The sequence below is a fragment of the Nelumbo nucifera genome, chromosome 1, assembly GCF_055504915.1.
Source record: "Nelumbo nucifera cultivar China Antique chromosome 1, China Antique-T2T, whole genome shotgun sequence".
Classification (NCBI taxonomy): domain Eukaryota; kingdom Viridiplantae; phylum Streptophyta; class Magnoliopsida; order Proteales; family Nelumbonaceae; genus Nelumbo; species Nelumbo nucifera.
In genome coordinates this window covers 199,174,290-199,201,653 of record NC_142649.1, presented here as the reverse complement: position 1 = coordinate 199,201,653, position 27,364 = coordinate 199,174,290, and the positions used below count along the sequence as shown (strand labels likewise).

Sequence of the window (27,364 nt, the reverse complement as noted above, 5' to 3'; positions counted from 1 at the left end):
TACGACAGGGCGCTTAGCCAGCAAAGCCCGCGTAAGGCATCCGCAGTGATGCCCTAGGTTCCTAGCGGGGTGGCCACCCTACGAGTGACCTCCTACCGGTCGCCCCACCTCGTCCAGCCTCTGCGTGAGGTCATCAAGCCGGTCGAGGACTGTTTGGAGTTGGTTCCTAGTTACCAAGTTCTGTGTAGTTTTCTTGTTTCTTGCCATTCCGTTGGAAGCTGGGTTGTAGTGCTGGGGGAGAAGGCTTAGCAGTCGTTCCCACAGACAGCGCCAATTGTTGATGCTCGGATTGGCCGAGAACAACACAGTAAATCCGTTTTTCTTCCTGAACGAGTTGGCTAGTGTTAGTAAACTCTAGCAAATTCTAGGTTGAAGTAGAGAAGAAGAGAGAAAAGAGAAAGAAGAAGAAGAAGAAGAAGAAGAAGAAGAAGAAGAAGAAGAAAGAAAGGTTCGGCCAGACTAGAAGAGAGTCAAAATCACACTCCCCTAGCTGACCCACTTGTATTTATTCAAAAACATAGAGTTACAGGAAAGACCATTTTGTCCCTCATAGAAGATGGGACACATAACTTAAACTCAGATACAATAGACCTTTCACTCTCAAGCAGATAATCCAGAATGACCAAAATACCCCTGACCCGAGCATTCTAACACTCCCCTCAAGCTGGAGAGTATATATCATATAGTCCCAACTTGTTACAAATGTAATCTATTCTTCCCTGAGACAATCCCTTTGTGAGGAGATCTGCCCACTGATTTCCTGAGCTCACATGAGATGTGGTTATCACCCCACTTATTACTTTATCTCTTACAAAGTGACAATCAACCTCGATATGCTTAGTTCTCTCATGAAAGACGGGATTGGAAGAGATGTGAACAGCAGCTTGGTTATCACAGTATAATTTCATGGGTTTGTCAATTGAGAATCCCATCTCTTGAAGCAAGTTCTTCAGCCATACTAGCTCACATGTGGTATGGGCCATAGCCCTGTACTCTGCTTCTGCACTACTTCTTGCCACCACTGTTTGTTTCTTGCTCTTCCAAGTTACAAGATTGCCACCAAGGAAGGTGCAATACCCTGTAGTTGATCTCCTGTCTGATATAGAACCAGCCCAGTCAGCATCTGTGTACCCTACTATCTCAAGAGTTCCTCCACTTTGGTATAACAAACCACGACTTGGAGCACCTTTTAGGTGCCTGACAATTCTTAGAACAACTTCCCAGTGAGGAACCCGAGGATGTTGCATAAACTGGCTCACCACACTCACAGCAAATGATATATCTGGTCGGGTAATGGTCAGGTAGTTCAATTTGCCCACCAACCTTCTGTATCTTCCAGGATCATCAAACTCTTCACCCACATCAACACTCAGCTTGGCATTGAGTTCCATAGGAGTCTCTGCTGGTTTAGCACCTAACAACCCTGTTTCTTCAAGTAGATCAAGAACATATTTTCTTTGACATAGGTTGATCCCATGTTTTGACCTCGCAACCTCTATTCCCAGGAAATATTTTAGCTTCCCCAGATCTTTCATATTGAAGTGATCCTGTAAGAATTTCTTCAACCTGTTGATTCCATTGCTATCACTCCCAATTATGACAATATCATCCACGTACACGACTAGCAAGATTTTCCCATCCTTTGAGTTATAACTGAACACAGAATGATCAACCTGACATTGTTTCATCCCAAAGGCTTTCATCACTTCACTGAACCTGCCAAACCAAGCACGTGGAGATTGTTTCAGTCCATAAATTGCCTTTTTGAGCCTACACACTTTGCCAGACTCCCCCTGAGCAACAAACCCTGGTGGTTGCTCCATATACACCTCCTCAACTAGATCACCTTGCAGGAAGGCATTTTTTATGTCAAGTTGTACAAGAGGCCAATCATACATAACAGCTAAGGAAATCAGCACCCGAACTGGGTCAGTTTGCTGACTTTCAGTAATTGTGTCACTACCCTTAGTCCTAGCATGGTTAGCCCAAGTGTTGGGTGTACCACGCAAATCATAGCAGAAATTAACTGTGTGCCCCTCTAAACCACAATGTGTACACTTTCTCTGAGTATAACTCCTTCCTCTTCCCCGACCTCCCCCTGAGTCTCGACCTCCAGTCCGACCACTAGCCCTGCTAAACATGTGACCACCACGGTTGCTTGGGAGTCCACTCCTGACACCACCACTTCTATTTCCACGACCACCACCTTTAGTCACTACCAAACCAGATCTGTCAGAGAGAGAAGAATGTTCTACCGACTCAATGGATGTCCTCTTAAGACGAGCAAAAACTTCTTCAAGTGAGGGAAGAGCAGATCCTCCCAATATTTGTGCTCTGACAGGCTCATACTCAGCCTTCAACCCCACAAGAAACCTTGTCACATCAAGCTGCCCACGTTGCTGTTGTTGGATCTGAACATCTGATGTTAGAGGATGATACACATTAAGCTCATTACGAATGTTCCTCAAACTTGCATAGTACTCTTCTAAGCTTTGACTCCCTTGCTTCAAATTGAAATACTCTTGGTACAACTGATACACCCTAGTTGTATTGTCTTGTCCAGAGTACAACTTCTTAGCATGATCCCAGATTTCCTTAGCTGTATCTAGGAACATGAAGTTCACACTAATCTTTGGTTCCATGCTATTCCAAAGACATGTCATTATCTGTGCATCTACTTGTTCCTAGTCACTGAATCCAGGGGAATCAGAGGGAGCTTTCTCCTCTCTTACATGTTTTACCTTTCTCTTGGCCTTCAAGAACACCTCCACAGATTTTGCCCATGGTACATAATTCTCACCATTCAACTTGATGGATGTCATTTGAACACTTACATAATTCTCACCATCTTAATTATTTTACCTTCAAATATACAACACAACCTCACACTCTTTCACAAGACTTATCTCACTTATAACACCACCAATTCCAGCTTCTTTAAATACACATTGCACACCACACACTAAGGCTGAAATCACTCAGTCTTCACATCAAACACCTAGGCTGCACACTGCAAAATCATTCACCATCAACACACTAAGACTGAAATCACTCAGTCTTCACATCAAACACCTGGGCTGCACACTGCAGAACCATTCACCATCAACACACTAAGACTGAAATCACTCAGTCCTCACATCAAACACTTGGGCTGCACACTGCAGAACTGATTATACACAAGGTACAGGAGATCACTTTTAAATATTTTGAAACATAGATACACCAATCACCACAACATAACCACCACCAATCTACTGCTGTTGTGAACTTCAGAAGATGGGACACATAACTTAAACTCAGATACAACAGACCTTTCACTCTCAAGCAGTTAATCCAGAATGACCAAAATACCCCTGACCCGAGCATTCTAACAGCTAGCCAAATGACCCAAGGGATGCTGAGGCCAAGGGTTAGAGGGGCCCGAAGTGCGTTGCAGCCGAGGGCTGGTGAAGTCTGCCCGAGGTCAGCTGAGGTCGGTACCTACGGAAGAAGGGGACGTCAGAGGCCCCAGGTGATAACCCGAGGCGGGGACTCCGACAATCAAGTTAGTGAGGGCGTAGCAAAGAGGGCGAACGAGGTCCAAGGAGCTCGGATGAGGTCGCCAAAAAGCTAGAGAGTAAGAGGGTTTGGAGAGATGAAAGTTTGGCCCCTTACCTTAGGGGAGTCATGCCCTATTTATACTTGAGGTTGCCTGACAACGAACACCGCGGACGGTCAGGATGCGGTCCAGCCCTAGGCGGGCAGCCATCCTAGTTCTTCGTGTGTGGTGACGCCATTGGTCCCACGCTGGGCATGGACCTCTGCCCTGCCAGACGCACTGATTGGCTCTGCCCTTGGCCGCGTGTCGACATGCCAGTGGCTTGCCTAAAGCACCTAAATTACTATCTATTATTGCAGGTTCAATACTTATAAACTTAAATGAAATAAAAAGTTTTTGTGGGCTTGTGCCAATGGCCTTACTATACAATGGCATCAAAGAAGCCATTGCAAGTTGATAGTCAAGAATCTACTGTGCTCAAGCTGTTAGAGTACATATCATCACATTCAATGTCGAAATTCTCTATACCTTGAGGAATTGGTGCAGGATGACACAACAGTAGTAGTTCTTCAGGGTTTTATCTTAATTGCCGAGTCTTATTTATAAGGTGCTAACTGAGCCTCAGTTGTTTCTGTTTCTTATTTGGAATCAGAATCTAACTAGAAGTGGGTTTCCAAGTTACGAGTCTTACACATAGAGTTAAACTTGCTTCGCAAGTATATCTTAGATTAGGATTATAATAGAATTTTGGTTCACCCCAATAGAAGTAGGCCTATGATAAGGATTTAATTCTATAAATAGTCTTAGGTAGAACTTAGGTTTTTTTTTGGGTCTGGTTATTTAATTATTGGAGGCTTTTTTAAAAAAATTAATAAAAATAAGATTTCTTTTTAAATAAGAATTTTTATCTCTGAATTTTCTGCCCTTATTCCTTTTCCTTTTTTCTCCGTTCTATACTGTTGCTATGGTGGCATGAACAGTAATCGTGAATAGTGCCTATTGTTCTATAAAGCTTATTTCAAGATCAATTCCCTTGCTATATTTTGCATTTTCTACAAAGTTAGTCTGCATTAAGATCCCATTAGATACATGGTGCAGGCCCTCCATTAGTTCTATGAGGACAAAGATGGCCAAGCCAGCAAGAAACTGTAAAACATAGTTACATTATTGAAAAGGGTTCGACTATGATGCCGGAAAGACATGATAACAGAATAACTTGCAACAAATCAACAGGCATCATAAAAGTGGTAACCAATCAGGTGGGTTTTCATCAAAATCCATTGGAGGTTTTGATTGGTCAAGACCTTTCTTGTATCATGTCTTCCCGGCATCATAGATTTTTCCTGTTGAAAATCATGTCAATAACATGTAAACCCTATCAGAATAAATTGCAAGTTTTGTCTTGACAATCAAATATCAATGGGACAGAATTGAAAAGATGATATTTAGTCTTGCTCAAAAAATGTCAAATAAGAAAAAATATTACTGGACAGATACCAAAATTCACTTTCATAGAAAAAAGTTCTTTTTTTTTAGTTTTTTCACTAAATAACTTTGCCATCTAGCAGTAATAGTTATGGCACCTAAATCCTAACTATTTCTCATCCATATCTATACCTAATTTTTCTCTAATAGAGACATGGGTTATCATGGTTGTTACACAAAACCTCTGGGTTGTTCATACAGATCATATGCTCTTACTGTGTTGTGCTTTTTTCAGGGTCACTCATCAATACTAATAATAGATTCTATGTTGTCAATATTACACCACAGATGTTATGTTTCCTTCGCTATTTTTTCTTTTCCTATTTTTTTCAGACAAAGGAGTTGATAGCAGAAATCGAGTTACTTGAAGAAGAAATTGCAAACCGTGAGAAGCATGTTCTATCTTTGTATAGAAGTATGTTTGATCAGTGCAGTAGTGCTACACCTTCTGGTCAAAGCTCAAACATTACATCTCCTGCCCATGCAAAGAATGAAGTAAGAAAGCACCCAAGTATAATTTCAAGTGCATTTTGCTCGTCATCAAAAAAGTTCCGATTGCAACCTTTCGAAGTTCTGGCTTCTGCAATGGAATCCAGAAAGAAGAATGTGTTACTGCATTCAAAGACCAGGCATGTTTCACTATTGACTGGGAAAACTGATATTCATATGGAGAATAATTATTCAGATCCCATTAAGGTATGAGTGCATTCAAAACAGTTGGTTAAAAAATTTTAGCTTTTGTTGTTCATCTGTTTTTCATCTATCTTTCATATTCAATTGTCTACCTTCATTTGAATTTTAACTGCTTTCGTGCAATTATATGTAATGTTTCTTTGATGGTTTATTTACTTGGAACATGAAATTTTCTTGGGAACAGTCACTCCTGCTAAGAGTGAAGCTCTAAAACGATAGTGCAGCATGTTGCAGTTAGAGTGAAGCTCTAAGAAGTACAACATGTTGCAGTTAGAAACAAACAGCATTTCAATAAATGGAATTATTCTGAGATCTTTTATTTTTTTACAAAATCCCTCTAACTAGAAAGAATTGTAAACCAAGGTGATGATGCACAATCTGGCCAGTCTTAGCTGTCGATGATCTTGCCTCTGAACTGAGTAACAGGGACCTGAAACGGAAGGAGAAGAGAAGCTCCGGGGAGAACCCGGCGTAAGGGCTCCGAAGCTCAAGTTAGAATCCTTCAAAGGCAAGATAAACCAGATAGCGCGAAAGTTAGCATACCTCGTTCCTAGGGGGTAGAAGCCTTTTATAACCACCTCGCGCACTCACTTCCAGGCCTCCGTCAGGTCGGGCATGATTACTTCTGAACCCCTGCCAGTTCGGATGTCATTTCCTCTGGCCGGACAGAACCGCCACTGTTCCTTTTGTCGGAGCCGTCTCTGCGGCTAGTGACGACGGTTGCAGGTGGCGGTAGCAGGAAGCCGTTTGAAATGCAGCTGTCAGGCGTCAGATCCCAAATCAGTCAGGTACGTCGCCCTTGGATACGGTCGTCTTTGGTGTCGGGTACATTTGGCTGGCCTGGTGCTTTGGAAGTGAAGTGTTGGAGTGGTGAGCGAGGTGTCTTGAGTTCGGTTTGGAGTGTTCCGAGCTGCCATGGGCCAGATCGGGTCAGCTTTGTGAGGCTTGGGGCCCAGTATAGTTCGTGCTCCTTGCAGGGAGCTCGGGTTCTCAGTAGGGAGCTCGCTCTTAATAGGGAGCTCGGACTCCTGGTAGGGAGTTTACTCTTAATAGGGAGCTCGGACTTTAGGGAGCTCGGGTCCTTACTTGGGGAGCTCGGGCCCTTAACAGGGAGCTCGCTCTTAACAGGGAGCTTGGACTCTAGGGAGCTCGGGTCCTCACATGGGGAGCTCGGACCCTTAACAGGGAGCTCGCTCTTAACAGGGAGCTCGGACTTAGGGAGCTCGGGTTCTTACTTACGGAGCTCGGACCCTTAACAGGGAGCTCAGACTCAGTACAGCGGTCTGGAGTTCAGCTCGGTAGTGAGCTTGGACTTGCTTCCGATGTTCGCTTCGGGCGCTCTACTATCCCGAGCTGCTTGCCTTTGCCACGTGTCGGGCCAAATTTCCCTTCATCAATTGCCCCCCACTCCCTGCGACAACGGTCCCGTCTTGGCGCGGGGAGTTTGCAAGGTAGCAGGAGGGTTTTGGTCCGTGCCGAGCGCGCTTGCTCTAATTTGATTTTCAAAAATGGGCGCGCGTTAGGGAGTCGTGACAGCAGTTGTTCGGGAGTTGCGCTGCAGACGCTTTTATTGCGAGGAGACGTGCACCGATGCCCCGTCAGTTTCGGGAAGATGCGTGCCGACACTTGTCCTCTGACAAGACGTGCGCGACGCTCCGTCAGTTTCGGAAAGACGTGCGTCGATTGGTCTTGGAAGACGTGCGGCTTAGCGCGGCTGTGGGCCGTTGGATTGGCTTCGATCTGGGTCGTCGCTTTCCGACCGCTGTGGATATAAATAGCGCGCGGGGGGGCCCCGTCCTTGCTACTGTTGTACATCTTGAGCTCGCGCATAAGTTTCAGCTCGCGTCCCAGCTTTCCTCGCTTGTTCGAGCTTTCGTGGTCTGCTTCAGTCTTCTCGGGTGAGTGCTTTTGGAATCCCGTTCCGTTTCCCAATGTCTGGTTTGGAGGGTTCAGACTGTTCAAGCGGGTCTGATGTAGGTTCTACGAACCAGTTTGCGTCCCCCGGTAGTTCAAGTGAGCCCGATGTAGGTCCTGAGGAAGGGGTCGGGCCTACAGCCCGAGGTGCTTCGGGTAGGTCGGCGTCCACCTCCCGTCGTGGCCGGGTTGTAGATCAGTTCGGCCGTTCGACTATGACGCCTGAGGAACTTCAAACCCTCGTAGACTACTACGACTTGCCTAGTGAGTACGGTTACTTTATCCCTACGGGCAGCTTCCCTTGGGAACACGGTCCTGATGAGATCGTGATTTTTCGGGAATATCTCGCCGCAGGGCTGCGACTGCCCTTCCACCCTCTTCTTGTCGAGGTCCTAAACCACTTCGGTGTGACGGTCGACCAGCTTCACCCGAACTCTATTAGGAACTTAGTGGGAACGATCTCTTTATTTTGCGATGAGAACTTTCCTCTGGATCTGGAGATTTTCTCTTCCATTTTAATGCTAAAAAAGCAAGTGGGTCCCCTTCCTGGGCTTCAAGCTCTTACACGGACTCCCCAATAAGGTCATGACGTGGAAGCGAGACTATTTCGGGGTGCGAAGTGCGCTGGGGTGGCCGTTTCAGACCGGCTGGGGGATGGCCGCTCCTGATTCCGGCATCACACTTGATGAGGAGATGGCGAAGGGCCTCCGGCAATGGGCGCGACTTGGGCTGGATTGTCAATGGTATCTGACGGAGGCCAAGCTTATTGCTGCGGGCCTGAGTTTGGGTAGGTTCTTTCCCTAGTGATCCTGTCTTGCTCTTCTTTTACGTGTCTTACTGATGCCGAACTCCTTTTCGCAGGTACGATGGACTCTCGAGGGACCCGAGGTGGGCACTTGTTCCAGGGGATGAAGAGGAGAAAATGGATGGCTAAGCGAGCTCGTGCCGAGCCATCCCAGGGTGCGGAGCCCGAGGTGCCAGATTATTCGGCATAGGAGCCCGAGATGGTTCCTCCTATGCAGGAGCCGGCGGGGGCTCCTTATGCCGAAACCACACACACGGGGGCTCCCGCCTATTCCGAGTCTGCCCATATGCGAGCTGGGTCGTCGGGCTCGGAGGCCCCGGGGGACTTCAGGAGCGTGCTGTCGCCTGTTCATGCTCTTCAACGGAGTAAGGAGGCGATGTTTCCCGAGGAAGTTGCGGCGTGGACCGAGCTCCCTCTGCACCAAGTGGTCTGCCGTGCTATTACTCATGCCATGGTGGTAAGTGCTCCCTTCTTTAGAGTTCGGCTTTTATTCTTTTATTCGTTTCTTTGATCTCGTTTTCCTTTGATAGGTGAACTCTTCCATTCATGCCTTAGCGAACCAGGTGGAGAAATGCTCGAGGCACACGCGAGCTACCGAGGAGGCTACTCGGACTGCCGAGGAGAATGCTCGTGCTGCTGAGGCTGCTGCTCGCCTTGCGCGGTCTAGGCAGGTGAGGTCTCAGAGGGATGCCGAGGCCATGGGAGTGGTGGTGAAGCGTATGGCGGAAATAAAGCTGGACCTGGAGCACCAGGTCGAGTATCTTCAGGAGGATATCAGGGAGAGGACTCAGATCTTCTCTCAAGGCATCGAAGACGCGAAGAAGAAGGCTGTCAACGATTACATCGCTTCGCCGGATTTCGATGATCTGATGGTAGACTCCTACAGGAGGGGTTTTAAGCTAAGTCGATGGATGATCCGGAATACGTACCCCGACCTCGATACCAACGCCATATCCACTTCGCGCATCACTCAAGAGATGGCTAATGCTGCGGATGCCGAACCGGACTCCGAGGGGGAGGCAGGTCCTTCGGGCGTTGTCGAAGTGGCTTCTGATAATGATGAAATAGCCCCTGGCTTGTGAATGTACACTTTTTTTTTTGAATGTACACATCTATTTTGAAATGAAATGGCTTTTTGTTCAAGTACTGGTGTCTTCAAGCTATATTTTTTGCCGAACTGACCATTTCGGTCCTTCAGTTCGTTTTCTGACATGAAATGTCTTCGGGGTACTTGGTGGCCTATAGGTAGTACCTTCTCAAGTTGACAACATTCCATGCTCGGGGTACTTGTTTTCCTTCTAGGGTTCCAAGCTCGTATGCTCCTCCACTGAGTGCTTTCTTTACTCTATAGGGACCTTCCCAGTTCGGTCCCAGTTTCCCTACACCGGGTTCGGGCACCATGACCTTACGGAGAACCAGGTCGCCGACGCGGAAGTTCCTCTTTTTTACTCGCGCGTTATAATACCGAGCTACCTTTTGTTGGTAGGCCGCAGTTCGGATGTGTGCGAGGTCTCTCACTTCGTCCAGTAGGTCGAGGTTGGTGCGTAACTCGCCCTCGTTTGTTTGTTGGTCGTACGCTTCTAGTCGCAACGTAGGTACTTCGATTTCCGTCGGGATTACTGCCTCGGTGCCGTATGTGAGGTTAAAGGGGGTCTCACCTGTGGTGGTTTTTTCCGTGGTTCGGTGTGCCCATAGAACACTTGGTAGTTCGTCTGCCCACAAACCTTTAGCTCGGTCCAATCGCGCTTTCAGTCCGCGGAGGATGGCTCTATTCATTACTTCTGTTTGGCCATTTGCCTGTGGGTGTGCGACCGATGTGAAGTTCTGACTAATTCCCATACTTTGGCACCATTCTTGGAACTTGATATCTTCGAACTGTTTGCCGTTGTTGGAGATCAGTACCCGAGGTAGCCCGAAGCGACATACAATGTTCTTCCAAAAGAAGTTTTGTATGTTTCGGGCTGTAACTATTGCCAGGGGTTCGGCTTCTATCCACTTTGTGAAATAATCTGCTGCCACCACTAGGAATTTTCTTCCGCCTGTCACTGGTGGGAATGGCCCCAGGAGGTCGATCCCCCATTGGGCGAAGGGCCATGGGCTGGTGAGGTATTTGAGGTCGGCGGCGGGCTGATGGTGGATGCTGGCGAGCTTCTGACACTTATCGCATTTTCTGACGAGCTCGATTGCCTCTGTCTTCATCGTTGGCCAGTAGTATCCTTGTCGAAGTGCCTTTTGGGCGAGGGCTCTGCCCCCTAGGTGTCCGCCGCACAAGCCTTCATGGATGTCGCGGAGTACCAGCTCGGCTTTGGCTGGGTGCAAGCATCGCAGATAGGGGAGCGTGTAGGATCGTCGGTACAATCGTTCGTCTATCATGACGTATTTGGCTGCCTGGCGCTACACCCTCTTGGCTGCGTTGCGGTCCGCGGGGTGGGTTCCGTCTAATAGGAAGCTCGCGAGTGGGTCGATCCAGCTCGGCTCTGCTTCGGTGACGGGAGCGACCTCTTCTGCCCCACCGAGAATGCTGGGCCGAGGTAAGTCCTCTACGTACACGGTTCTCCTGGCGTTGTGGCTCGTGCTAGCCAGTCGGGACAGGGCGTCGGCCTCAGCATTCTCTGACCTCGGGATTTGCTTGATGAAGTGTGACTGGAAGTTGAGCAGAGCTTCCTTTACTTTTGCCAAGTACGCAATCATAGTGAGCTCGCGTGCTTCGTACTCGCCTGTAACTTGGTTGACCACGAGCTGGGAATCACTGCAGATAACCATGTGCTTTGCTCCGACCTCGTGCGCTAGGTTTAGCCCGGCAATCAGTGCCTCGTACTCCGCTTCGTTGTTGGATGCCGCGAACTCAAAGCGTAGTGCGTATTCCAGTTTTGTTCCGCTCGGGCCGCGTAGCACTATTCCAGCCCCGCTGCCTTGTTGGTTCGAGGAGCCATCTACGTGAAGGATCCAGGGCTCCTCATCCCAGTTCGCGCTTGGTCCAACCAGGAGGGATGCCACACTGGTTGCTACTTCACGGGGTTCGAACTCGTTTGGCTTGGGAGCTCCGAGTTCGCCCAAACTGGGGATCTCGGGCTCGACCGGCTCAGGGGCTTCGAGGCTAAACGTGCATTCTGCGATAAAATCTGCCAAGGCTTGGGCCTTGATGGCAGTTCTTGGCTTGTACTGGAGATCGTACTCGCTGAGTTCGATGGCCCACTTCGTCAGCCGGCCGGAAACCTCGGGTTTGAGTAAAACTTGTCTCAGAGGTTTGTCGGTCAGGACGATGACGGTGTGGGCCTGGAAGTACGGGCGGAGTTTCCGTGCTGCTACCACCAGGGCATACGCTAGCTTTTCTATCTGCGGGTACCTTGTCTCTGCTCCCTGCAAGATTTTACTGACATAATATATGGGTCGTTGGACCCGGTCTGCCTCCTTTACTAGTACCGAACTGACCACCTCGTCGCTAGCCGAAAGGTACAGTTCTAAGACTTCGCCTTCCTCGGGCCGAGCTAAGGTTGGCACACTGGCGAGGTAGCCTTTTATCTCGTCAAACGCGAGCTGACAGTTTTGGGTCCATTCGAACCCTTTGCCTTTGATTGCTTTGAAGAAGGGTAGGCAGCGATCTGCCGACTTGGACATGAAGCGGCTTAGAGCGGCTATGCGGCCGTTTAGCCTTTGGACTTCTTTTATTTTCCGAGGTGGTCTCATATCTAGGATGGCTTTTATTTTGTCTGGGTTGGCCTCGATGCCGCGTCGATTGACAACGTAGCCCAGGAACTTGCCCGAGGTGACGCCAAAGACACATTTGTTGGGGTTCAGTTTCATGTTATACTGACGTAGGATTTGGAAGACAGAATCTAAGTCTTGTATTAATTCTTGTGAAAACTGTGTTTTGACAACCATGTCGTCTACATAGCACTCTATCTTTGTGCTGATCAGGGGCCGAAACAGCCTATTTACAAGTCTTTGGAAGGTCGCCCCGGCGTTTTTTAACCCGAAGGGCATGACCTTGTAACAGTATAGACCGAACTCGGTTATGAAGCTGGTTTTTTCCTCGTCGGATTGGTCCATCCGGATTTGGTTGTAGCCTGAGTAGGCATCCAGGAAGCTTAGCAATTCATGTCCCGAGGTCGCGTCCACTAGGCAGTCGATCCTAGGAAGGGGGAACCAGTCTTTTGGGCAAGCTCGGTTCAGGTCAGTGTAGTCGACGCACATGCGCCACTTGCCGTTCGCCTTTTTCACCAGCATAGGGTTGGCCACCCAGCTCGGGTAATGGACTTCCCTTATGAAGTCTGCCGCGAGGAGCTTTTCGACTTCCTCGTCGACCGCTTTCTAGCGCTCCGGGGCTAAGTTCCGTTTCTTCTGTCTAACGGGTCTGACTAAAGGGTCAGTGTTAAGTTTGTGAGTTATAAGACTAGGGTCAATACCGGGCATATCGGCCGCGGACCATGCAAAAAAATCTAAATTTTGGAGTAAAAAACTTACCAGTTCGGTCCGTAGGGGTTCTTTGACAGAAGCACCAATCTGGAGTGCGCGAGCTGGGTCCGTAGGTGAGGTCGGGATTGCGACTGTTTCTTCTGTTGGCGAGGCTCGTTCTTCGCCTTGCTCCGTAGGCCGCTCCAAATCGAGGTCGCCGGCCGGCTTGGACTTGCCTTTTAGGGCGGCAACGTAGCACTTGCGGGACTCGAGCTGGTCGCCCCGCACTACCCCCACACCGAAGTCCGTAGGGAACTTCATGGCCAAATAGTAGGTGGAGACCACCGCCCGCAGGATATGCGTGATTGGCCGTCCTATTATGGCATTGTATGGGGAGGGGGTCGCGACCACCAGGAAATCGTGGTTGAGTCTGACCGCACAAGGCCATGTGCCGATTTCCACGGGCACCGTTATTTTTCCAAGGGGCCTGACTTCCTCCCCGCTGAAGCCCACCAGGGGAGTGCTTGCAAGTTTTAGTTCGCTCCTTGGCAACTGTAGCCGATCAAACGCCGACTTGAAGAGGATGTCCGCCGAGCTGCCTGAATCTACGAGCATGCGCCTAGCCTCGAAGTCGTTGATCCTGAGTTTAATGACAAGTGCGTCGTCGTGAGGGTAGCGAACTCCCCGCGCGTCGTCTTCTGTGAAGAGGATCGGCTCCTCGGTCTTCGGCCTTTTTGGGGGGTTCCGCTCCTCGAGGACCGCTTTGCGAACTGAGGTCCGGGCTGCTGCTGATGTGCATCCCGCCACCACCGAACCTCCCACAATTACATGGATGGTTCCCCGAACTGGCCTTTCTGCCGGAGGCTGTCGCTGCATCGGATCGGCAGGCCTGCTGCTAGTCTCGGGGGCGTCCTTTAAGTGTTCGCCCGGCTGATCTGCTTTATTGCTATTATTGTTGTGCTGTACAAAGTTTCTTAAGTATCCGCGACGGATGAGCCCCTCTATCTCGTCTCGGAGGTTATTGCACTGCTCGGTACTGTGACCGTGGTCCCTATGGAAACTACAATACAAATTCTTGTTTCTTTCGTTCGGATTTCCCTTTAGGCGAGATGGCCATTTCACGTATGGGGCGTCCTTGATCGTCATTAGGATCTCGGTCCGCCTCGTGTTCAGGGGCGTGTAATCCGTCCGAACTGGCAGGGGAGCTCGGAACGACTGGTTCGGTTTTGGGTCCCGGGCTGGGTTTCTTCGGTCGGCCGAGCTAGAGGGCTCGCCGTCCCTCTTTCTTTTCTCGTTTCCGCCCTCGGTTCGCTGGTTGATTTCCTCCTCTGTTCTCATGAACTTGTCCGCGAGCTTGAGGAACTCGGCCACGGTCGCGGGCTGGTTGGCTACCATGTGCCATTTGAACTCCTTGTGCGTCACCCCTCTTTTTGCTGCGGCGAGCTGCATCGCGGGGTCTAACCGTAGTATCTGTAAGCATGCCTCATTGAATCGCTTGATGTAGCCTTGTATGGGTTCTCCTTCCCTCTGGACTACCGCGAAGATGCTTTCCTCTGCTCTGGGGCACCGTTTGCTGGTGACAAAGTGTGCAATGAAGACCTGCACGAACTGAGCCCAACACTTTATCGATCCGGGGGCCAGGTTCCTGTACCAAGTGCGGGCTACCCCCTTGAGGGTGGTGGTGAAGGCCACACACATGCATGATTCGCTGGCTCTGGCGAGGTGCATTTGGGACTGGAAAGCGTCTACGTGGTCGTTGGGGTCGAAGGACCCGTCATACTTGTCTAGGGGTGGGAGCTTGAAATCTCTGGGCAAGGGGACTGCCAGGAGTTCTGAGGCGAGGGGGGAAGGAACTGAGATAATCGGGGCGACTCCTACCTCGTCTGAGCTCGTCTCGCCTTTGCCTCTGAGCTCGGATAAGACGCGAGTGGCGGTTCGTTGACTTCGACGACGCCTTTGCTGCTGAGTGGGCCTTGTATTGGCGCTGCTGGCCTCCGTGTTGCCGAGCTCGATGGGCTCGGAGTGCTGGTAGTCCATTGCTGCCAGTGCGCCGAATCAGTTTTCCACCAGTGGGGACTCCGGTTTGGAGACCCGAGGTGTCGACCTTGCGGGCGAGGTTCCTGATCCGCCTGCGAGCCGCGAGGCGGGGATGACTTTTCTCTCTCTCCGGCCTAGGGACGAGGTCTGGCTGTTTGGGGGATTCTGGGGCCTAGAGGCCTTTCCTTGGTGGAGGCGCCCATCCTGCGGAGAGGCCTTGACTGGCTTCGGGGCAGGGTGGCGAGGTGGAAGTAGTGGTTGGTTCGGTGTCAGTTGGGGGAACTGCTGTTGATAGTGGTATTGGGAAAGGTTGTGCAACACTTGGTGCTGGTGAAGCTGGTGTTGCTGGAACTGCTGCATCTGGGCTTGCATTGCCCGCATGCACTGCATTAAGTCGTCCAACCGATTTTGGCTAGCTGCCAGGGGGACGGTGGTTGGTTCAGTGAAGGTAGTCTCGATGGGAAGAGGGAAGGGGATGTTTGCGGAAGGTAGGCTTACAGGCGCCACTGCTTGTGGCGTAGTCAAATTGGGGATTCCATCCACCGAGAAGGGGATGGTGAACTGCCCAACACACACCACGGGAACTTGGGGCTGTTCCCCGGTGGTGTTTGTCTCTGTGCCGCGTCCGGCGTTGCTGGATGAGGCCATGAGTATTGAGAGTCTCAGAGAAGAAGAAAAGGGTATGAAAGTTTTGGAGGGAGGCCTTTTCAAGCGTTCCCACAGACGGCGCCAATTGATGATGCACAATCTGGCCGGTCTTAGCTGTCGATGATCTTGCCTCTGAACTGAGTAACAGGGACCTGAAACGGAAGGAGAAGAGAAGCTCCGGGGAGAACCCGGCGTAAGGGCTCCGAAGCTCAAGTTAGAATCCTTCAAAGGCAAGATAAACCAGATAGCGCGAAAGTTAGCATACCTCGTTCCTAGGGGGTAGAAGCCTTTTATAACCACCTCGCGCACTCACTTCCAGGCCTCCGTCAGGTCGGGCATGATTACTTCTGAACTCCTGCCAGTTCGGATGTCATTTCCTCTGGCCGGACAGAACCGCCACTGTTCCTTTTGTCGGAGCCGTCTCTGCGGCTAGTGACGACGGTTGCAGGTGGCGGTAGCAGGAAGCCGTTTGAAATGCAGCTGTCAGGCGTCAGATCCCAAATCAGTCAGGTACGTCGCCCTTGGATACGGTCGTCTTTGGTGTCGGGTACGTTTGGCTGGCCTGGTGCTTTGGAAGTGAAGTGTTGGAGTGGTGAGCGAGGTGTCTTGAGTTCGGTTTGGAGTGTTCCGAGCTGCCATGGGCCAGCTCAGGTCAGCTTTGTGAGGCTTGGGGCCCAGTATAGTTCGTGCTCCTTGCAGGGAGCTCGGGTTCTCAGTAGGGAGCTCGCTCTTAATAGGGAGCTCGGACTCCTGGTAGGGAGTTTACTCTTAATAGGGAGCTCGGACTCCTGGTAGGGAGTTTACTCTTAATAGGGAGCTCGGACTTTAGGGAGCTCGGGCCCTTAACAAGGAGCTCGGACTCTAGGGAGCTCGGGTCCTCACTTGGGGAGCTCGGACCCTTAACAGGGAGCTCGCTCTTAACAGGGAGCTCGGACTTAGGGAGCTCGGGTTCTTACTTAGGGAGCTCGGACCCTTAACAAGGAGCTCGCTCTTAACAGGGAGCTCGGACTCAGTACAGCGGTCTGGAGTTCAGCTCGGTAGTGAGCTTGGACTTGCTTCCGATGTTCGCTTCGGGCGCTCTACTGTCCCGAGCTGCTTGCCTTTGCCACGTGTCGGGCGATCGCGAGGTCGGGCCAAATTTCCCTTTCATCACAAGGTATACTACAAAACAATGGAAATATCAACTGGAGATTCTTTCTTGAAAGCAATCACTAAAAATTACACAAGCAAATCTTCTTCCTTGCCCATTTGCAAACCCAGGGACAACAGACAGCCTGGCCTCATTAGAAGTACATTTGTGGGAGCCCTCATACCGGCACTTCAACTTCGAAGAAGGTTAGGTCAGATTTGTCACCCAATAAAAGATAACTTAACATTGCAGTGGTTTGTCAAGAAATGCTAAGAAAAATATTATAAAGGAACAAAATAATACCACAAAAAATGAAATGATGTGTCAAAATTTTATTCCTATTATTTATTATTATTGTGTTTCCCACACCTTTTCCTTTCTCATTTATTTTTTGAGGAACCAAACACTGCCAAGGTCCACCTAGATAGAAGGTCCAGATCTAGGACCACAAGAACTGAAAAAATGTTAGATGGAAGCAGCACTTTGTGCTATTTTTGTGTCCTTTTACTTCTAAATCAAATTGAGTATAAAGGTGAATCATGAACAGAAGAATAGGCCAAAACTGTAAAAGAAAAAGAAAAGAAGAAGCATCTTAGTTTAAAAGCATTTACAGCTTTCATCAATGAATTGATCAACAAGATTGAACCTATGAGCCAAAGCTTGGTTATAAGGAATAAAATAAGTCATACAAATGAGACCATCCTAAGATCCCCAACTTAGGAGCCAAATCTTGGGCTTAATAAATGGTGGTCTGTATTGCAAGGACTTTACTAAATGGAATAATTACCAATGTTTTAGTCATGCAAAAGTTTCTGTTAGGCCCAGGGAGGAGAAGACCTAGGCGGAGCAAGTCAGGCCCAATAGGCCCATGCGTCAATCCAGAACACCCCCACGAATCACGCGGGTGACACCACCCATTACATTCGTATACACCCGATGCTACGTATTAAAAAGGTAATCATAGACTGTTTAAATGCTCAGAATAGGTTACAGTTTGTTAGCTGGCCATTTACTATATAGGCCAATGAATGAATGCATGAGGGGCAGCGAATGAATCTTTGAAATTTCTCTTTCTCTCTCTAACTCCCTCTCTTTCTCTTCTCTCGTCTTCTTCCTCTCGTCCATTTTAGGAGGGCGAGCTCCCTCGAACCAGCTCACCGGTGACAGATAGTAGCAGGTCTTATCAATTGGTATCAGAACCATCCAGATCCATGGATGCGTGAATGACGAGGCTTGAAGACCGTCTCAGTCGTCTTGAGGAAAATCAGAGGATTCAGAAAGGGGTTTTGGCCCAGTTGAAGATGATTTTAGGCAAGCTGGACACGATGATCGGTCCTCTAGAAGAGCGTAGTCGCCGAGCTCCTTCCGTCAACACTAATTCTGGAGAAAATGGAGGATCGAAGCCGATAGAGAGCGTTGGAAAACCCATAACGAACCAGATCATCAACAGTAGAAGAGACTTCAATCCCAGCACCGAGCTCAGTGATGCTAGGTGACAGAATAGGGGAGGTTCAGAAGGGCAGTGTGAAGAGTATAACCCCGACCAAGATCTACCAACATCCCAACCCTAGTCAATTCGTCACCCCATCCATGGAAATCCCCGAAGCTCAACCCCTGGTCCCCGTTCTCTTCCCTCTCACTCTCCCTTAAATCGAGCATGTTCATACCCAGCCAAGGTCCGTCTCAGTTGCTCAACCGCTGGACATCATGTTCGTTGGCAGCAACCATAACCCGATCCATCCCACCATGCCTCCTGAAACCCATATCTGCCCACCCTCTAGTTTTACAGATCCCTGTTCTTTTCCCCTTCCATTTCAGTGGATGGGACCCTCCTCGGTATAGCGTCCCTTGGCATCCTTCGATCCTACTAACAGCCCGAATTATTATTTCCAATACAATTCAAGCAAACCTTATCAGATGCAAGGTAAGGATATTGCTTAATGACAAATCAGTGATGATGAATGTACCCTCGCTCCCTAGTGGCAACCATGAGTTCTGGTTCATTATTGGAGTTAAGCCCAGTGGTCAAGGAACCTTCGACAACGAAGATCACGTAGGACGTGTGCTTGCTTCCACCAAGATGTTACGATGTCGGCAGACTCTTTCGATCATTGACAGTGATGTCAAAATAGCTAAAGCGGACTCAATGATTTGGGTTTTGGTTCCAACAGGACCTTGACACACAGGTCAACAACGAAAGGGTGAAAAGATAGGTAATGGTGAGAATCCAGGCATCCTTAACGTAGTCGTTGTTCACGTTGTCCATTCTAGCATCTCCGATGGTGCCATATCCTATATCTGGGTGGAAGCTGTTGTTGTGAGAATGCTCAGGCAGTTTGGAGTTGGATTAATTAGTGCTCGTCTTGTGGCTACAATGAAGAGATTTGACATTGTCATCATTGTCCCTGCCTTAGGTATGCCCTCGCCAAAGAAGACTGATGGGCAGTCCGAGGTGGTTAACAGGTGCCTCTGAAACGTATATGTGTTGCTTCATTGGGGAGGAGTCCAAACAGTGGGCCTACTGGTTGCCGTGGGCTGAATATTAATACCACGTTCCAGGTTTCAACTGGAATGGCCCCCTTTAATGTGTTGTACGGTTACGAACCTCCTTCCATCCTACACTCCACCGGTAGCCGAGGTGGAGACACCATTACAGGCAAGAGACAGTACACTCAAGCTCCTCAAATTCCACTTACAACCAGCCCAACAACGAAGGAAATTAGCCTATGACAAGAAGCATCAGGAATTAGAGTTCTCAGTTGGGGCCTGGGTTTATCTACAGCTCCAACCGTATAGACAGACCTCTCGGGTGAAGAGGGCATCCCAGATACTTCGGCCCATTTCAGGTAGTAGAGCGAATTGGGCTTGTGGCCTACCGTCTCCACTTGCCTACCGAGTGCCAGCTGCACCCCGTCTTCCCTGTCAGCCTTCTGAAGCCGTGCTTGGCTTCCACCGATGTTATCAGCCCCACCCTTCCACAATTCACAGAGACCGGGGAAGTGGTGTTCGAGCCACTGGTGATCAAAGATTTGCGTTGGGTTTGAAAGGGCAGTAAGGTCCTTAAGCAGGCTCTAGTCATATGGCGTGGCTTGCCTCAAGAGGTGCCACGTGGGAGGAAATAACCAACTTCAGAAGCAGCTCCCCACCCTCGACCTTGAGGACAAGGTCATTCTCGAAGGAGATGGGAATGTTAGGCTCAGGGAGGAGAAGACCTAGGCAGAGCTAGTCAGGCCCAACAGGCCCATGCGTTAGTCCAGAACACCCCCACGAATCACGCGGGTGACACCACCCATTACATTCGTATACACCCGATGCCACGTATTAAAAAAGTAATCATAGACTGTCTAAATGCTCAGAATAGGTTACAGGTTGTTAGCTGGCCATTTAGGCCAATGAATGAATGCATGAGGGGCAGTGATTGAATCTTTGAAATTTCTCTTTCTCTTCTCTCGTCTTCTTCCTCTCGTCCATTTCAGGAGGACGAGCTCCCTCGAACCAGCTCACCGGTGACAGTTAGTAGCGGGTCTTATCAGTTTCAGTCTATACTTCAAGATTTTCTTCCTATTTTTGCATTCCCTTCCTTGCTTGCACACCAGATACTGATAACCACCATGCATTACAAGCTCTAAATTTTCATTAAGAAGTTTATCTGTAAAAATATAACATTTTATTATGCCAATGGCAATTAGGTTCTATAAGATACCAGATTCTTTGGTGATTTTTAAAATTACACTGCCAACTCCATGAATTTATTCCTTGAGTTTTGGGAAACTTTGCAATCTTTATAGTTCCGACAACTATATCAATATCAATGCAATAGGAGTCATAATTTTCACTTCTTATTTATGTTATATGAGAATAACTTAACTGATGTATATGAACTAAGGATGAGGACACTTAATAGTTTTAAGAGGTTACTCATCAATTAGACAGTCTATATATTCAGAAATGGCTACAAATTGATGGCATGAACAAAATTTTGTACATCCTTCATGAAAACAAAATTATATTTCCCCAAGTATATTTACACATAATTAAACTAGCTAGAAATGATGCCTACTCCACCTAGCAATGCCATACAATATCTACTTGGTTGTGTTAATCCTGCATTTCCCAATTTGCAACAGGTTTATGAAAAGAATCCAGGTGTGGAGAAAATTTCTTTAGCACATACTCTGAAAGATCATCTCTATCAGTGCCCAAGCAAATTATCTGAGGACTTGGTGAGGTGTATGGCTGCAATATACTGCTGGCTACATAGTGTGGCATCCACAAAGCCAGAAAAAAACCGTTCTCCTTTATTGTCAAGGTCATCAACCAGGGACTGGTCTTGCAAATCTGTGGTAGAAATACCTTGGATATCAACTGATAAGAATCAATGCTTTCATGCTTCTTATGCTATCAACAACTATAGGTAGGATCCCCACACTTGTTGGGATGAGAGAAAAAAAAAATAGAATGTCAATTTTCCTATCTTTCGTTTTGGTGATTCAATCATTAACAGTGATCATCAGGTAGGCAAATGATCTAGTAAAACATTTTAGCTTATACAATGAAAGAGGAAACTTATCATCTGATAAAACCACCAAAATAATGACCTTGTCGGATAAGCTAATTGTAAAATCCATAAAAATTGACCATCTTTTTTGAAGTTTGATATGATGCTATTTAACTATTTCAGACACTCTTAATCATGATGACCATTCAACCTACAAAATCCCTAGGTGAGTGATGTCAAGGATCAAAGGTAACAACAAAAATCCAAGATCAAGAAGCAAAGCAACAGTACATTGAATCTTACAATAAGAAAAGAAAGAAGAGAGTAGCATAAAATAAGCTGATTATGATTGTCTGAAGTCTGAACTAATCAAAGAAGCAAGATGATCCACTGTCACCCTCGATATTTCTCATTAAGCAAATTGGCTGATAGAGTGCTCCAGACTTTGGTTGGTTGGAGGGTTTTGAAAGCTGTAGCAATGGCACTAAAATTCCTCTATTGCAATTTGCAGATGATACACTTTTCTTCTACAATACATCTCCAGATCAGGTGCTTAATTAAAGACGCATCCTATACTGTTTTGAGATGGTGTCAGGTCTGAAGGTCAATTTATCCAAAAGTGAGATGTTATCAGTTGGGAGGTTCACTGATGTTCATGAACTGGCTGAAATATTAAGGTACAAGGTTGGTAGCTTTCCTACTTGGGATTGCCCCTAGGAACTAAATGCACCTGAAAAGCCATTTCAGATCCAATGTTAGAAAGGATGGACACGAAGATGGCAGCTTGGAAAGCTCAGTACCTCTCAAAAGGGGGTAAGGTCACACTCATCAAATGTGTTTTGACAAATCTTCCATATTGCATGTCATTGTTTCCAATTTTCTTGGAGGTGGCAGAAAAAAAAAAAAAAGTGAGGGATTTCTTATGGCTTGGATGAAGGGATTCTTCCAAATTGTATTTGGTGAACTGGGAACAGGTTTTCAAGCCTATTTCTCATGGGCTCTAGGAATCTTACTAGGCAAAGGGCTGTGGAGATTCTCATTGGAACCCAACAATCTTTGGAGAAAAGTAATTGCAGAGAAATATGGATGTGGTGTGTGGAAAGGAAAATCTAAAGTTTATTCAAAGTTCAGCAGAGGCATAAAGTATAAGGGGATGGAAGGAGGTTAATGTTTTGGTTAGATCCGTGGTACGGAGAAAGAGCATTAAAGGACTTATTTCCTGCCCTTTACAATATGGCTGAAAGCAAATTGGCCTTGTTTGCTGAATCATATGTGCTGGAAGGCAACAGAATTATCTGGAATCCCTTTTCATAAGAAGTTTTAATAACTGGGGGATTGAGATGGTGGCTGAGTTCCTAGCCAAGCTTTAGAACCATCTCCTGGACCTGCATTCTCAGGATGTAAAATGTTGGAAGTGGAATCAGTCTGGTGGCTTCACTGTCAAATCCTTTTATAAAGGACTAATTGGTGAACCTCAAGATGAGTTTCCAAGCAAAGCAATCTGGGGATCTGCGGCCTCTTCGAAGGTCAAGTTTTTTGTCTGGGTTATAGCCTTGGAAAAGTGCCTTGCTAAAGAGATGCTCATAAAGAGAGGTTCAATATTTTAGACCTTTGTGCTCTTTCTGCAATCTGGAAACAGAGACTCAGTCCACCTATTTTTGCATTGCAATTTCAGTACAGCGATGTGGAACCATTTTTTGAAGGCTGTTAATCTAAACTGGTGCTTCCCAGGTACTATGAAAGCACAATTGGAAGAGCGGCCGATTTGCAGAATGACTAAAAAGGGGAAGTGTGCTGGTCATCTATTCCACTGGCAATCATGTGGACTTTATGGTTTGGAATAAATAGTAAAATCTTTGATCAAAAACCTACAACTGAAGCAGAGGTGATAAAAATGAATGTGTTCATTCTAATAAAATGTCTTCTTAAAAAGCAATTAAAACTATAAAACTATTATTTTTTGTGTGAGAATTAAGGATTTAAGACCTAATGTGGACTTGTTTGGGCTTGCCTCAAGGGGCGTGGTACAAAGGCGGCTTGTAGAATCAGGAATGTAATATGTTTTACATCGCATTAGCTACTTGAAGTAATGCAATTGAGAAAAAAAGAGAGGTGGGTTTTATATGCTTGAAAATGTTTTATATATTTGATATTATTTTTAAATTCTTGTTTGAATATGCTTTACATGTTATATTTATGTATTTTAATATTAGATAATAGTTTTTTAAAAACATTTATTTTAAAATTAAAGTTTATATTTTTATTAATATTATGTTTAATAATATTTTGATTATTTGCATTTTTTGAAAATTTTGGCATTTTTTATTTTTTTATTTTTTAGCCTTTTTTATTTTTGTGCCTTGCTTAAAAAGGCGCATGCCTCGCCTTGCGCCTCAGGCACAAATTGACCCCTGCACTTTTTTTGCGCCTTGCACTTTTAAAACACTGTTCTTAGATCCATATATATAGAGTCCCTATGAAAACTCTCAATTTACATTTCTTGTGTTTCCAAGAACAATACATTCATTTACATAGGAAATACCACAAAAATCATTTCAATACTTGACCATGGACTATGCTTTCCAAGATATTGACTATGATATTTATTAAATTTACTTTATGAAAACCCATGTAGACTTTACCCTTTCTTAACAATCCAAATTACCAGCCTTAATTAAAACCTTCAATAGGTCATGACTGAGAAATCAATCCATCACCTTCTAGTTACAATAGCGCTTCTTCCCCTAGGCAGTAATCATTTAAACTGCATTTGCATCAGTGAGCTCCATCAAACAGTGATTCTTGCATCCCCATGCATATATTCTGTTGTTTCATATTGCACTAGGAAACCATATTTATGACCTACCAATGGATGCATTGGATTTATTCTTTGGTTTATTCCTTTTATAGGCATGCCATAAAGAACTGCTGTTCTTTGCTTTTCCAATTTCAGGGTCTTAGTGGAACAATTGGAGAGAGTGAATGTGAGTCAAATTGGAGGCAATGCACAAATGGCATTTTGGATCAATGTGTACAATTCTCTTATTATGCATGTAAATATTTTGTAATTGGATCTCTGTCTCTCTCTCTCGCTATCTATCTATCTGTGCCTATGTAACACTTACGGATTGTATAGGCATACTTAGCATACGGAATTCCACATGGTTCAGTGAGAAGGATGGCCCTGTTTCACAAGGTAGTGCACTTCATTCTTCAATGTTCTTCTTGCACCAATCAGTTTCATGTATCCAAATCTTCTTTTGTTTTACCATTCTTATATTCTAATCAGCAAATGAGTGGTCACTAATCATACGTGGATCTAACCATTTTTATTAAAATAATTGATGGTTTCTCTGTTTGGTACAGGCTACTTACAACATTGGAGGGCATGCCATTAGTACAGATGTCATTGAGCAATCTATATTCAGATTCCGTACCCCCCGAATTGGCAGGGTATCAAACTATTCTTGATGCCTGTTTTACACAATCACAGCACACTTCTGTTTACATGCACCAACACAAAACATGCACTTTGTGCCATAATTTTGTCTTATTTCCTTGACAATAGTTCTATTTAAATTTTGAACTTATTACTTTATGGTTTTCTCCCATAAAGAATCTTTGATTAAGATCAGACTAAGCACAATAAAATTTGCTTTTTCTGGACATAAATCATTAAAAAAAGTCAATCGCAGGATCTGTAGGATTACCTTTGTCAGGATGCTTTGGGGCATATAAGATCTGAAAAGGATAGATATTTTTGTCAGTTTGTGCACCTCACATACGTTGCATATGATTGGATTCAGGGAATACCAGATGGATTAAGATCATAAATTCTGGACAGCAACAGTTGATAACTAGAAAAGAGAAATTTGTAAAATTATGATGCCGATATATGTAATAATAATAAATAAGTAGAAAATAGATTAAAGAGAAAGATCAGGAGAGGTTGTACCAAGCTGGTAACAAGAGAAACACTTCATAATTTGAATTCCACATTCAGAAGCCTAAATTTCACTACAATAAGAGATCCTATTTAAAACAGTAATTAAAAGACACACAATTCTATTTCCTAGGACTTAAACAAATTTAGATGCTGTAAACCTAGACTGTAAGAAAACTGGCATTATAAGCTCAACCTTCCTAAAGCTAAAATTCACCAATGTGACTCTTTTAGTTATTTTGACCTTTTAGACCAATAAAACATATCTCTGTGACAACATAGAATTTTGAATATTGCCATCTAATGAGAATCTGAATGATATTTGGTCTATTCCCCATGGTTTGTTTTTTCCCTTTTGCATCGAAATGAATCTTCCAATAGTACACATGTAAACTTTGGCATTGATGAAATTGTAGTTTTTTATTTTGAAGGTGAGATATTACAAAAATTTTTTTTCTTCTTGCCACCATATATAATTTTCTAGTCTTATTTATTTGCAGTGGTTTGAGACCATCCTTTCAGCTGCCATGAGAAAGAAAGCAGGGGAAGAAAGACAACTTCTATATTCGAAGCTTGGCCTTCAAAGTTCTCAACCACTCATATGCTTTGCCCTTTGTACCGGAGCTTCTTCTGATCCTGTGGTAATTTCGTTTCTAATCTATTTATATTATAACCAAATGCAGCTTGAAGTACATTTCAAGTCTTTTAATGACTATGTCAAAATTACTTGGTACCAACACATTTTATTGATATGATTTGGAAGTTAGCTAAAATTCTATGGAGTTGTGTTGGTCTTGATATAGTTGGCCCAAATTTGAGTTTTCATCCTCTTTGCAAAGGTCCATAGGGAGTCCCTGTCACAATCCAACCAGGAATATATTTTGGTAACCACTGGTAAGTAAATGTGTTTCAGTAATTATGCCTAAAACACATTATTTGCCAACGGTGTTGGAGTAATTCTTTTTTTCCTGATTGGATTACCATTGGAATTTCCATGCAGAACTGGATAAAAAGGGCAGCCCAGTGCACGAGACTCCCACCAATGCAGGGTCTGGGGAGGGATAGATATACACAGCCTACCCCTGCACATACAGAGAGGCTGATTCCAAGATTTGAACCGTGGTCACCCAGGTCGCAATGGAGCAACCCAACCATTGCGCCAAACCCCACCCCATGCAGACCTGGATCTGAGCTCAATTTGGTTATATAACAAGCCAAATTTTGGGAAATAAATGGGCCGCATCATTAGTCACGGTCGTTAATACTTACCAAAATATTATTGCTTAACCATAACAAGTCTAACTTGTCAAAAAAAAGCATAGCAAGTCTAACTACCCTTTTACTTTTACTATGTTAAGTGAGTTACAATTGCCTGAGATGTAACGAATTTCTGCTTCTCTTAGGATAGCCAGTTTAGTCTCTATAGTTCAATGTCCAATATCAAATTGGGGGAGGGGGACAAAGAAGAAATGATTTGTTTTGAACTGCATTTGGTAGTTTCTTATCCTGGCATCTTTTGTATTTTTATAGCTAAAAGTCTACACTGCCGCAAATGTCATGGAGGAGCTAGAAATAGCCAAGAAGGAGTATCTGCAAGCTAATGTAGTTGTTAAGAAGTCAAGAAAAGTCTTTCTACCTAAACTACTAGAGAGGTATGCCAAAGAGGCCTCTATCACCTCAGATGATCTTTTGAAGTGGGTTTCCTTGAATGTAGATAAGAAGCTCCATGATTTAATTGGAAAATGCATTGATTGTAAACCTAAGAGGAAAACATCACAAATTGTGGAGTGGTTACCTTACAATACGAGGTTCCGGTACATCTTCGCAAAGGACTTAATGGAGAAGTCATTGTAGGTGTAAGTTTCCCCCTACCCCAAGCTTAGGAGGATTTGTAATTGATTTGTCTTAAACCAAGGCTAACTTTGTTGAAGCAGGAATCAAATCAAATATTAAATGTATAATGTACCTATGATCCTTCACCGTATGAAGTTTGTTCATTTTGCTTGGTGCAGATACAACTGGTTTGTTGAGTGTGCAACTGTGCTTTTGGGATGGTGTTTGGTATCATTGCATTTTTTTACCATGTTCACCATAATCATCAATGCAACCCCCTGATTATGCGACGTTCTGCAAGAAATATGTTTGCTTTTTTATTAAAAATTGGTGCAATTAGTCGTTTGCTGCAATACTTGCCAATTATTACAAACATCAAAATGGTGTTCCTGTAACTGCGTGTAAATCTTGGTTATTCATTGCATTGACATTTTTCCTGTTTTTCT

The 27,364-nt window shown here is 45.8% G+C and overlaps 1 protein-coding gene across 6 annotated transcripts in view; it reads left to right on the top strand.

The window, feature by feature from the left end:
- LOC104602375 (uncharacterized) overlaps positions 1-27,103 on the top strand; it is a 37,596-nt gene extending 10,493 nt beyond the window's left edge. For 5 of the 6 annotated variants that reach the window (XM_088895815.1, XM_010266043.3, XM_010266042.3 and 2 more), the window contains 7 exons: positions 5,357-5,719; positions 20,772-21,058; positions 24,096-24,195; positions 24,279-24,338; positions 24,509-24,595; positions 25,586-25,726; positions 26,616-27,103. In XM_088895815.1, coding sequence (XP_088751941.1) covers positions 5,357-5,719; positions 20,772-21,058; positions 24,096-24,195; positions 24,279-24,338; positions 24,509-24,595; positions 25,586-25,726; positions 26,616-26,939 — 1,362 coding nt within the window. In that variant the 3' untranslated portion in view covers positions 26,940-27,103. Of the gene's footprint in view, positions 1-5,356; positions 5,720-20,771; positions 21,059-24,095; positions 24,196-24,278; positions 24,339-24,508; positions 24,596-25,585; positions 25,727-25,924; positions 25,980-26,085 lie in introns of all 6 variants that reach the window. The other variant, XM_019198618.2, reaches the window with a different exon arrangement.
- Positions 27,104-27,364: the final 261 nt, after the last annotated feature.